Source organism: Parasteatoda tepidariorum, chromosome 5 (assembly GCF_043381705.1).
Source record: "Parasteatoda tepidariorum isolate YZ-2023 chromosome 5, CAS_Ptep_4.0, whole genome shotgun sequence".
Taxonomy (NCBI): Eukaryota; Metazoa; Arthropoda; class Arachnida; order Araneae; family Theridiidae; genus Parasteatoda; species Parasteatoda tepidariorum.
The window spans coordinates 78287628-78301683 of record NC_092208.1 but is presented as its reverse complement, the minus strand read 5'-3'; the positions used below and the strand labels follow the sequence as shown (position 1 = coordinate 78301683).

The 14056-nt window shown below is 33.3% G+C and overlaps 1 protein-coding gene across 1 annotated transcript in view; it reads left to right on the top strand.

The window, feature by feature from the left end:
* Positions 1 to 14056, top strand: part of LOC107438188 (kelch-like protein 10) — a gene marked incomplete in the record, with an annotated part of 28080 nt that overhangs the window by 12974 nt on the left and 1050 nt on the right. The window contains 4 exon segments of the mRNA XM_043047341.2: positions 1491 to 1713; positions 5071 to 5240; positions 8910 to 9018; positions 11544 to 11876. Coding sequence (XP_042903275.2) covers positions 1491 to 1713; positions 5071 to 5240; positions 8910 to 9018; positions 11544 to 11876 — 835 coding nt within the window.

Genomic DNA, 14056 nt, shown 5'->3' with positions numbered 1-14056 from the left:
TATATATATATATATATTGCCTCGTGATCTCATTCGATTCAGTCTAAGGATATTCGTCGCAAACAATATCTCCTTTGTCTAGATCAGGGGTTTCCAATTGGCGGCCAGGGGGCCACATCCGGCCCGCGGAACCTTTTTTTGTGGCCCGTGAGCCTAGTTGTCATTGATATTAGTTGTCATTTTTTGCTTACAATTTTTGTAAAAACTCTATATGGGTTTAAAATACTTTTCTCGTTAATAAAAACCTAATTTCCTCGTTTCTGTGAAATTTAACAAACCAACGGTGGAAAAAAATTTATTTCTCAGGTTTTGCATCCAAGAAAATATTTATTCAAATACAAAAGTAATTGCGCATATTGCTCTTTTTTATTTCATTTTTTTGTATTTTGTGAATATAATTTAGCATGTGTGTATTAAAAATTTTCAGGAAGAAATTCTTCGATTTAACTTTTTGAAACCACTGATTAAGGACGAAAATATTTACACACACATTTGTAAATTTTAAATGTAAATATCTATTCTCTGGTGGTTGCAGCAGACAAACCTCAATTTTCTCATCGAACATTTTGTGTGCTAGTATATAAGTTTTATATCTTAACAATTAGGTATCTGTTCCTCATAAATTGTTTAATACATAGGTGCACATTAAAGCTATTGTTATAGGTGCATATTGCATTTAAAGTTAAAGTTATTGTTATAGGTGCACATTGTTATTAAAGTTATTGTTACTCATTAAGGACGAAAATATTTACACACACATTTGTAAATTTTGAATGTAAATATCTATTCTCTTGTGGTTGCAGCAGACAAACCTCAATTTTCTCATTGAACATTTTGTGTGCTAGTATATAAGTTTTAATGCTAACCTTTTTAAAGTTTTATATCTTAACAATTAGATATCTGTTCCACATAAATTGTTTAATACATAAGTGCACATTAAAGTTATTGTAGCCCGAATTTTTATTATTTATTTAATATCTTTAAAAATATTATTAATAACAATTAAATATTTTTAAAAATCTACTTCTTATTTTAATTTGTAATTCAATATTTTTGTTTTGTACGACTTGGTAAAAATCTGACAGTAATATTTAACGTTCCTTCAAACATAAAAGAGTCCTACATAAAATTTAGACAAAGTTGCGGCCCACCATTTGATTCGAATTTTTAATTGTGGCCCCCAGCCACATGTATGTTGGAAACCACTGGTCTAGATAGTAATACTTAAGTTATCTTCACCCCTTCCACCTAAGTTTAACGTGCAAGTTTGATAATTTTTTTTCCAATATCTAAGAGGAGGGTACATAACTATGAGTCATCAAGTAGTTGTTTTTTACCTCCACATTAAATTACCCTATTTTTGAATAATACGTGATTTATTTTTAAATTGCAGTAAGAAAATATTTTAAATATTTTTCGAACTTTCTAATGCTAATGAAATTCTTCAATGTCTCAGAGAATTTAGATTTAAGACCATCATTTTATTCTAGATATCTCGAAAACAACGAAGCGTGTAAGGACATAGTGAGGGAAACATTGGAATTTTGGTGTGATTTCGATACAATCATCCAAAAGGAGGATGAAGTGCGGATGCCATTTCTTGCAACTCCTAGAATACCTCATTCGATCCTTTTTGCATTTGGGGGATGGAGTGGAGGATCTCCGACTAATTTAATTGAAACATTCGACACGAAAGCGGACAGATGGATAAATGTAAGGATATATTGGATTAAACTATGGGTATTCTAAGGTGGGTCGCCTTGAAATTTTCTGAAAACTGCAAATTAAATAATCACTTTTAATTTTAAAGAAAACATTTAAAATTTTTCTTGATAAACACGTGGTAAATTCGAGACATTTAGATTTAAGCTATCAATCCTACTACTCGAATCCTTTAGTTCATCAACTTATTATTATTCTAGACTAGTTGAATATCCGTTCTCAGTACGGGGAAAAAGAAAATGTAAATAATCAGTAAATAGGTATAAATCAACTCCTAAAATCATGCGCTCAGACAATATTGATATAAATAACTTAAATAATCCAATTATTATTTGTTGCCTTTTCCTGGTGATTCGACGTTATTTGAATAAGCAACAACCCGTTTTCAGAAGTTCAGTTCATTAAAACAAAGGAACTAAAAACTATTCGATTAATCGCGACTAACTGATGGCAGTCAAAATTTACCCCAATCAAATGAACGTGTAGTTTTAGATAACTTTAGGAATAACAATTCGGGGGTGTAGTCCGCCTGTACTATTTATTTAAGTCGAACGTTGAGTGTACCAAACATAACGAATGAATAAAAAAGTATTTATTAAAAAATACGACACAAACTATACCTTGATTAAACAAAACTGTATGCTAGCAAATATTATTTATGTTATCTTTTATACATTGAAAAAAAATTTACATAGAATTGTTTAATTTCCAACAATGTCTAATGCTTAACTTAATGTCCCTCTCGAACTGACTGATTGAAATTTTTGAATAATTTTTAGACGAAAATCGTCTTTTGCATCCGTTATCTGAATTACAAAACTGTTCAAACTGTTCAAACAAAACCATGCTCAAACTGTTCTTTATCAGGGCTCGAGCAAAGTGCTTTAAATTTTTAGCCAGTAAATTAGCTAAATATCAAAAATATTAACTAAGTTTCAAAAGTATAAGCCAAATTTCAAAATTAGTAGCTAAAATATCAAAAGTATTAGTCAAATATCAAAATTATTAGCAAAATTTCAAAATTATTAGCAAATTTCTAAAGTATTAGCTAAATATCAAAAGTATTAGCCAAATTTCAAAATTATTAGGCAAATTTCAAAATTATTGGACAATTTCAAAATTATTCGCCAAATTTCAAAATTATTAGGCAAATTTCTGAAGTATAATTCAAATTTCAAAAGTGATAACCAAATATCAAAAGCATTGGCCAAATTTCAAAATTCTGATTCAAAGGCATATTTTAACAAATTTTCATGATTGATTTTTTTCCCATAGAAAACTATAAATCAAAATACAAATTTACTATAAATTGAGTTTTTTTATAAAGTGCAAATTCAAATCAAGAGTCATTCTGCAGTTGGGGAGGAGTAAATGAGCAGTGAATGGGAGAGAGGATGAAAAATGTAGATGTTGTTTCATTGTCTTCGAGAATCTTTTCGGTAGAAGAAATCATTCACCAATTCTTTCGCCAAAACAAAATCTTTTTCTCTCAATTCACGATTTTATCGCATTTGACGAGATGGCGTATGATTAGCGCAGGCCCTGTTTAGTAATAAGGGAAAGACACACAAAAGCTCTTCATTTAATTGTTATAGAATATATATTTTATTATTCATGTATCTCTTTATTTTACCAATATCATGTTTACTGGTGTTTCTTTTTTTTAAAAAAAACACGATTTCTGACTTTAACGGAATAATGAATGTTGATTTCAAGGCAACTCATTTGATCGTGAACGCAGCTTTTGAAGAATTTAATGATTTGTTTATTTCAATGTTCCAAAACAAATAATTTGAACTCCATGTAGATTTTTGGTAAGAAAAGATTAGGAATTCTTGATGTAACTTATTCTTTATTTGATAAAGTTAAGTATTTACCACAAGTTTCATAACTTAAGAAAACCGTAACACAGTAATTAGTAAGCTATGTACAATGAGTAACTAATAAATAGATACCTTCCTTAATTATTTTAAGTTAATGATTACATTGCACTTGCTAACTTAAAATTATGTTTCGAAAAATAAGCCTTAAAAATGCTAAATTAATAAGTGCTACAAATGAGTTGAACTGATCAGACACAATTTTTTTTTGCCTACAGAGTTGAAAAAATTTTACAGCAACAATTCAGAAACTTTGCAATAATTTTTATGTTAAATAATAGAAGTTATTCAGGCTAATATCGCAATCGATTACACCTGTGATAATTATCGTCATTGATATTATCAAATATTTGATAAAAGCTAGTTCACAGTGAGCGTTAACTTCAATATTTCTATGCAAGTAGGCAAGTTTTGATAGACGTAATGATAGACCGGTCTCCCAAAGCCTGGTGCGGTCCCTGTGTAAAAAGGAAAAAACAACATTTAGGGCACAGCAGGCAGATGTTTTTTGAAATGGGTTTTCAACTTGTTTTCTTTCCAGCTACTACAGGGGTTGGGGTGGAGTTTCTGTTTTCATTTATTGCGGGTTTGTTTTCCATTTTTGCACAATTTATAAACAGTGCTGTACTATTAATTAAGATATTTTTTTTGCTAGATAGGTATTTTATTTATGTCACACTAGTCCTGCACAATGGGCTATCGGTGACGGTCTGGGAAACATCCCTGAAGATGATCAGAAGACCTGCCATCGCAATTTTGATCCTCTGCAGAGTGGGTGGCTCCTCAGCTTTGGTAGCCTGACGACCAGCGCGTGAAATCGAGCACTTTACGGTCGAACAGTTTAACGAGGACCAATATCTGTCCCTACGCAGACTGATCAAAGCGGTCAACCACCCGCTTACTGACCACAACCAGTGATGCTTGACTTCTGTGTTCTACTGGGAACCGTGTCTTTACGGTCAGCTCACTATGGGACGCGTATCTTCGGGAATAAGTTTATATCATACACGTTGATTTCAACTGATAACATATTTTGAGATAGAAATAAAGAATAAAATGGCAGTTGGCGGGAGACAGCCTATGAACTATATAAGTAGAGTTGTCTAACAACAGGTTCAGATGTGACGTATCTCCTTACTGACATTTTGCTTCTCATGCGCATGCGCTGTATCTTATTACATATGATGCTCTGTTATAATTGAGTACGCTGCTCGACCTGTAAGTTGTTTTCCTGACATAGCATACCGCACAGAGCATTAGCACTGAGTATTCGAAGCGCTGAACTTTTCCTTTTCTAAATTCTTCAGTTATGTTTAGCGCTTGCACAGAGAAACTTCGCTTAAGACATGGCGTTGACCATATATATTACGAGAATACACTTTAAATTATCGTTATCTAGTCGTTTAAAAAAGATATCGATATTTCACGATATATCGATACACAGCTAGTACGTATTGCTCTGTTTCAGATAGAAGAGGTCGATCCGGTTGGTCCCCGGGCTTACCACAAGCTGGCTGTGATAGGAACTGACATCTATATAATTGGTGGCTTCAATGGGAACCAATATTTTAACAGCTGCCGTCGATTTAATGCTGTAACGAGAGAGTGGAAAGAAGTAGCACCAATGCATACAAAAAGGTAATATCAAGTCACAGTAGTTAGGATTAGTGTTTCTCAACCTCTGGTACGCGCACGGTCTATAACGTAGTCAAAAAGGAGTATAGACGTCAAAAGGATTATGCAGTTGTTAAACAGAACATTTTAGCGGATGACTTTTTACTGAGTAAAAATCGTGCATGCGTTTAATTTCATGTATATTATTGATTGCTTGCAACATGCCAGATAAGAAAAGTATCATTGCATTCTGTTACTTGCTGCCTCTGGCAATCATCTGGTTTGCCTTTCTAAATCATGGTTAACTTCAAATACATGGAAGATTAAAAGGAAAAGCCTTGAAATGTTTATAGGAAACATTTCGTATCAAATCTGCAATAGTGGTTCTTGATTCAGTTCTCTTGCAAGTTGCCGTATATTTTTCAAGTATACATGGACGGAAGTGGGTATCGTGAAAAATATTAGACCACTGTTGTTACTTAGACTACTTTTTCTATCATTTTAAGCAAAAACAAATGTTAAATAATGTTAATTTAAATAATACATGTTAGTTTAATATATGTTAATGTAAAGAATACAGTGAAATTAACTAAGAAAAAAGCAAATGAGAATGTCTATTAAAATCTGGTTAAGTTCTCTATTACGATTAACTACAAATAACACCTTACTGTTTCTGGTGATCAGATTGTCTGTGTTTTAAGCCTTGATGCTTGTAGATTTCAAACGTCCCGAGATTTTAAATCGTATAGCCAAATTATAATAATCTATTCATATTGCATGAGTGACAATGGTTCAATAATTGCCAGTTTTAAACTGACTTCTTGTATGTTGGTGATTTAAGCACTTAAATGTTAGGGGGCTTTTTTTAAAAGTAAAATCGAGCACAGTTACGCGCACCTTGGTTTGTAAAAAAAGCATAATGAAACCAAACTCGATACAGCTAAGAAAATAATTTTGACGACACGTAAAAACGTGAGTTTAGTGGATAGCTTTGCCAAGTGTGGTAATTAATTTCTCTATTTCGTTTGTTTTTTACTGTAAATTTTGTTACAGAAATACTAACTTCTATTGAATCAATCATTTCAAAAAGTATATTCTTAAAAAAATGTGACGTTTAATCTGAGTAAATCTAAATCTAACAACCATTTAGTTATTAAAATGGCATAAAATTAGTTTAATTTCTAACCAAAGAATGTGATTCAGAAATCAATTCTATCATCTTCTCGAAATTTTACCTGGAGTGACAAAACTATCTTATCCAGGCGTTGGTTAACAGAGAGATTTTGCATCTCTCTTCCTTCCGCTTAACTAGATCCAACTAACTAATTTGCGTGAGTGTGAAAAATTATTGACAGATTGAAGATTGCTTACTGATGACAATCTAATCAAGCCTATAAAAAAGACTAACAGGCGAAAAGGATGGATAAGGAGAGGTGTAAATCTCTCTAATAGAGAGTTTTTGCACATCTCTCCGTCAGATTAATTTATTTTTTCCTCTTAACTAAATCTACACTGTGCAAGTGTGAAGTAAATATTAGCTATCCTTCATTTGACAAATTGGAAATGGTGATCTATTAAAATGGAATAAAGCAGTTATATGGACGGGAAGAAGTGCAAAATCTCTTTAGTATAAGGATTTTAAATTTTCTTTTTTATCCTAGTTAGGTCCAAACTACAGAGGTTCGACTCAACAAGTAAAGCTTTTAAGTTTGAGCAATATTAATCTAGTTAAGCGGAAAAAAAGAAGCTAACCAGACTTTGGTAGGAATTGCTTTAGCAAAGTTAAGGAAATATACTGCAATACAAAACACGAAAAATTACTTATGGCATAACTGCCAACATTACGATTTTTGCTAAAGATTTTTCACAATGGTAGTAAAATTGCGAAGGAGAAGTATTAAAGTAGTTGAGAAAATATTAAATTTCTACATTGTTTGACACATGCAAGATATCATTTTCAGGGTCAAGCTCTCACACTACATTAGATACAACACTAATCTCAACATACATTCACTCAACAGTTATTCTTCCCCTTAAGTTAGAAAGCTAAATTTTGGACCATACGTTCTTTATGAAATAAATACTTAACTCAAGTCAGTAACGCGACAACCCATTGAAGGTCAAAGTTTACTGTGTCCATCCCAGATTCCTTGGGCTGTGGGGTGCAGGAGCAGTTGTTCCATTTGGGTGGTCAGGCAAACGCTGTTCCCATAGTCCCAAGCATGTTCAATACTTACTTGTCCCAAGCCTGCCTCTGATATGGACCATGTGTTACTTGACAAATATAAATAAAAACTAAAAAAGTAACATTTTGATATTTTGTAATTATCATAGTCTTGAAATTGACAGTAATGCTAAATAACACGGTTTTACATAACCGTAAGTCTGAAATTTGGGCTAAGTTTTCTTTATGAGATACATAAAAAAAACTAAATAAGTTTCATTTCTATATTTGTTATTATCAGGGTTTATAGCTCCAATTGGTGCGTAATTAACCTAATTTGCAGTAATGCTAAATAACGTTATTACCAAGAAAAAGGTCTTAAATATTAACCGTGGTTTCTTTATCAGATTTAAAGAAAAATTAAGAAGTTTACATTTTTATTTTTCTCATTCATTATCGGGGAAAATAGGAGTAATCAGTCCGAAATAGATGCCAATGCTAAATAACGCGTTTTTACCAAGAAAGAAGTCCTAAATTTAGACATGAGATTATAATATATAATTTATACATAAATTTTAATACATAAATTTTTCATGAGACAAACAGAAAAACTAGAAAAGCATTATTTCGATATTATGTAATTACCGGGGTAATAGGGGGATAATTATAATTGAGTGAGTGGGAGATAAATTATAATTGAGTGAGTTATAATTAGTGAATGGGTGAAAGCACTGCCCTTATATACATATGTATGATTTGGGGTTTAAAAAAAGTTTTGATTTAAAATGATTATAACCACCACGAAATAAAGAACCATAATATACATATAAGACCCCTGAAAATGATGTCTTGAATGTGGGAAATGTGTAGAAATTTAAAAGTTTTCTAAACTGCTTTAATACTTTTAATATAATTTATTGGAGATAAATTGAGGGTATAATTAAATTTGGGTAATTGGGGTTGTTGTGCGAAATAAAATGTTCGTATTAATTATCACCACATGTTTGGTAAAACATACCAGATTCCGGCTTATTTTGTCATTAAACGCGAAGAGGCGAATTTCTGCAAATGGGCGACGAGCCACAAAGCAGTGAGTTCGTTTGGGCGGAACAGTTTGGCACAGCAGGAGAATTTGAAAAAAACTTTCTAGCCCTCCTATTAGCATTTTTAAAATGCTACTTCCGAGAATTTCGAGCAATGCTGTCCAGGGCAGCAGAAACAATCGTGAATACGCGGTGAGGTTTGTTTCGAGCAGAAGTGAAAGACAATCTGAAACTGCGAAGCAGTGAGTTCATTAGGCGGATCAGATGGTCACCGCTGGCGGCTAGTAAAAATATAATCTTGTTACTAATAGGAAAAATCTTTCGTAAAAATCATAAAAGTAGGCAGGTGTGACTTAGAGTTATTTTCCAGATGCTTTAATATGGCTTCTTTAAACTAAATTAAACGATTTTTATTAATGAACGACTCTGGATTCTTTAATAAGTTATTGAAAACAATGCGTGTAATTCCATAAAATATTTGTCTAGGTGTTACGTGAGCGTTGCTTGTTTGAATAACATAATATATGCACTAGGAGGCTATGATGGTTATTATCGACAAAATAGTGCGGAGCGATATAGTTCTGAAACAAATCAAGTAAGATTCCAAACACGTTTTACACCCTCAATTTGTAATTTTAAAAAAATAGTTTGAGTTAAATGATTATTTGTAGCAATTTAAATAAAAGACAAGTCGTATTTTATGCAAAGTTTGCATAATGTTATTGTTTGAAAAGAATTGTACTAAATGCTTGGTTTCAAATCTAGTCGAGTCTCTTTTTTTCGAAAGGGTCGTAACATTCTGATTCTGTAACATTCTGATTTTTGGTTAAGTATCCCTTCGTTGGCGAAAATAAGTAAGTCGCAAATTCTATATGATGGCAGTTTTTTAAATTAATTTAATTCATTTAATCGTGGTGACTTAGGGGATAGAACGCTCTCCTCTCTATGAGGGGACCCGGATTCGAACGAAAGCGATGGCTGGTCAATACGAATTCTGCGCTCAGCTCGCACCGACTACACTACTGATTTAAAATATCCCCAGTGATAGACGGTTTATGTGTGAGGCCTAGACGTGGGACGTTTTCGCGATTTTCCTGCCCATGTAACGCAAACGCGAGTTAGTTCCATCAAAAAAGTCATCCACGAAGGCAACTTTTTTTTCTGTACTTGATTTAGGAGTTCCCTTGTCTTATGGATTGGGTTTGAAATTACAAGGCTACGGAATCATTGATAGTCATAAGCTTAAAATAGGGGCGGTTGTTCACCGACGGTTATAAAATAAAATAAAAATAGTTTGTTTTTATAAGCTTTGCTTACACTCTTCCCACTGTTATCAAATGAGTAGACCTCAAGAAATGGCTTTTCCCCTTTAATTGCTCGTAATATTTTAAAGACATTAAAAAAATAACTAGGAATTAATTAGAGAATCTTACAATCATTATTGCTGCAATTTCTGACCATCCTTCATGACCAAATGAGATTTAAAAACAATCGCACGCTAGCCAATTTCAAATTGGTATTATCCGCAATAACCTGGAAGGCAATTTTGCGAATTGCTAATGGCCGGGTATATCGAGATTCCCCGATAGCCAGTAAATCAAGTATTAATTCGGAACAAATTATTGCAGTGATTTTAATTGACTTAATTGAGTTGCTCCTTTGCTCAACTATCCACCGCATGCGGATATGTACGGCAACAATAGAATTCGTTCAATAATTCCTTCGAATGCTACTTAGGCTATGCATTGCAACTGTTAATCATTGCAGTTTTGAAGATTTATTGTCAAACAATTCAAAAACTTTTGTCAAATACAGAAAAGCACTTGGGAACAATTTGGTAAGGAAGCAAATGCTTTCCTTTTTACGCCTGACTTTCCCTGTTCGTCACTCAATGTGTCTTTTTCGACCATATATTTCCATAAATTATAATACAAATGTTAAGAAAGCTGTGTTACTGCTAAAAGTTGTCCATGGTTGTAGAATCACCCTGGCAGTCAAAATACCACCATATATAAAATACGAAGATACAATACTAAGAATGCCTGTCGTTTTTAAACAACCATTTAATTTGTGACATACTTTCTATAGGCATTTTATACAATCGAATGATGTAGGTTTTATAAAATAATATTTATTTAGTCATTTAATCCTAAGTTAACTTTAATTATTGCATGATAATTGTTGTACTAACCCCATTCTCTCTCAACAAGTCTAGACCAGTGGGTCAGTAAGATTGGGCATTAGTCTCAGGTGACCGACACGCATTGCTTCTAGGTGACGGCAGGTGTTTTCCCTGCCCGATAAGCCTGGGTCTGCGAACTCTCTGGAGTGCTGGGTGTGTTACCTTTCACAGGGGTCGCGAAAAGCAGTGAGCCCGCTTCGATGGTCATCTGGCTATCTGCGGTGACCAAACCACGTGCCTACTATAGTGCGATCATTCTGTCTAGACAAAGTAATAAAAGAGTAAAATAAAACCTATACTTGCAAAACGGATATAATGGGCCATTTTTATTGAGTAAAATCAAAAGTAATTGCTCTATGTTCTAAAACCGCATTAATGATATACTGGTATTAATATTTTTTTTAATTAAATTTGTTGCAAATTCAGGAAGTTATCTCAGCTGCGAGAGCGAAATAAATTTTGAGACTGTGCTATCAAATGGGTACAATGTTGAATTACATAAGGCCGAGATAGCCTGGTTGGTTTGACATCGTTCGTGAGAACGTGAGTTCAAATCCCACCGGCAGCAGAAAATCCCCGTAATTAATGGTGACTGGAGCACGCTAAATTTGTCGGGATCACCAAGTTCTCCTAACAAATCAATACTACTTTGGGTACTGAATTGGAGGTTGATCGTTCTCTGGTGCTGGACAAAATTACGATCTGCAGATGAATGAATGAAGTATTCGGCCAAAGATGGCGCCACTGAGAAGAACAAGAAATGCACCCTCGACCTTTGAAATTCGCTTGATTTCAAGTAGGATATTGGCAATTGGCATAAGTAGCAACAAGTATAGCAACAACTACATAAGAATATAGGTACTTATTAAAACTGTTTTTGCAGTTAGGTAAATAAAGCTAGTTTTTGCTTTTCTGATATTTCCAATTTTTTACCATAGTGGACGTTTATCGCACCCATGAATCTTCAGCGAAGTGATGCCAGTGCTACAACATTAAACGGCCTTATTTACATCGTTGGAGGCTTCAATGGCATCGAGTGCTTGTCGACGGCCGAGTATTATTGCCCGATGTTTAATCAATGGACACTGGTAACAGGGATGAATCAGAGAAGGTCAGGAGTGTCAATAATAGCTCACCATGGACATATATATGTATTAGGTGGATTCAACGGTGAATCACGACATCTAAATGGAGAAAAGTATAATCCCACAACGAACGAGTGGAGCCCAATTCCTGATATGTTAAAAGCAAGGAGCAATTTTGCCATAGAAGTGAGTACTTTCTAATTTAATTGGTTCAACTTTGAATTATAATATCGGTACCTTGATTAATAATAAAATGCAAATTTGTTGTAAAATATTTCCTGATGAGTAAAAAGCAAGGAGAAATTTTGTCGTCGAAGTGAGTAATTGGTTCAACTGTGAACCATAGTAATGGTATTTTGAGTCATTACAACGTGCAAATTCGTTGTAAAATGCTACGCTGAATCACGGTTTTATTCAAAGTGAACCATAGTATTGTTCAAGAAGGAGAACTTACATGCTTATATGATTAGCAACTTAATTGAACGATAAGATTTTTCATAGTGTTAAAAATGACGAAAAGTGTAGTAAAACCTGTAATCGAACCTGAATGTTCATGATCGGAATTTAGTGAATAGGTTTTTATGCTTATTGTCTGAACTATAAGGTGACCAGACGTTATCAAATCTTGTGGACAATTCTCAAATTTAAATATTTGTTCTCAAAAAAATTCAAACACTTTGAAGACAACAAATGTCATTCGATGATTCCATCATCGAATTGTTGGAAAAAATCAAAATAAGTAAATAATTAAATAAAAGTTTAAGAAAAATCAGAAATGCTCATGTTTTATTAAACAGGATTATACTGCCTTACGGAAAAGGAGAGAAAAGCCAATAAGTACAATGCTCAAACTAGCATATGGAAACACCATACTAGTCTGAAAATTATTTCAGCAAGAAATAAATTAACAATCCTGAACTTCCTCATTCTAGGAGTGTTAAGCAAATGCAGAATATCACATAGATAAAAACTCTCAGTAATGTTGTTGGTTTAATGTTGGTTTGTTGGTAATAAAGTTGGTTTTTAAAAAGGAAAGCCTTGTTGCACATTTCCCATAAATATATGGGTGTCTTCGAATCGTAAAGGTTTCGAATCGTAAATCGTTAATCTTCGACAGTAAATTGCGGTTCCCAGCCGATCACCGAAGTCAAGCATCACTGGCTGCGGTCAGTGTGTGGGTGGGTGACCACTTGGATCACTCTGCGAAGGCTCCGAGGGTGTGCGATATCGGTCCTCGTTAAATTGTTCTACCGTAAAGTGCTCCACTTTGCGTGCAGATAGTCGGTCTACTAAAGCAGGGGAGCCATCCTCCCTGTAGAGGATCAAAATTGTGATGGAATGTCTGCGGATCATCCTCAGGGCTGTTTCCCAGACCGTCGCCAATAGCCCATTGCGCAGCTCTAGTGCGACGTAAATAAAGTACCTACCAACCTCGAATCGTAATTTTTTTTAAAATTCTTCTCCGCTGATTTATCCTCAAATCAGGGTTCAGAATTCTGGTCACCTTACTGAATTAGTATTTCAGATTTTTAAACAATTCTGAGTTCAAACAGTATTAAAAAAAGTATTTTACGAAAAAAAAGAGCTTGAAAGTACTTTGATCAAATCTATTTATTTAATCTCATTCTTTGAATCTGACATTTTTTTATTCATGATTCTTCGTTTCGATTCATATTCGATAGCTCTTCATATTCGATTTTAGATAATCGATAGCTCTTCATATTCGACTCTGTAATTTCTTTTCTTTCTAAAAACACACTACAGATTTGAGTGGGGTAATTTAGTCAAAGTAAGAGATCGCAAAATACAGGCATCATTATCATAGTAAGAAAAAGGTTTCAAGCAAATAATCATGTGATTTGCTATTTTATTTTTTTGCTAATAGGTTGTAAGAAACTAAAAGTAGTAAAAAAATATTTTCGACGATGCACATATTTCTAACAATCTACTTTTAAGGAGTGGCGTAGAAAGGTAATAGACATGAATCGATTGAGAAAAAACAAGGGATAAAAATGTTTAATATGAAAATTCCAGAAATAGAATCGGAATATTCATTTTCTATGTTCAATCGAAACACATTCACTTTCTCTACAATGTATATAATTTCATATTTTACATGCGTTTTAAGAGTGCTAGAGAAAAAAGATATTGAAGAAAGCATCCAGGACTAAACGAATATATATATAAAATAAATAAATACAAGAAAACACGGAGAAAGTTAAGAAAAACAATAAGTTTCATTTATTGTGCATAAGCTGCAAGTAAACAGAACTCATCAGATAAGTTTAAAATGAAGATAAAACAAAGGGAAATTATAGACATGTGCAAAATGGCGAAATTATAATGGAAAGTTTTATAAAATAATA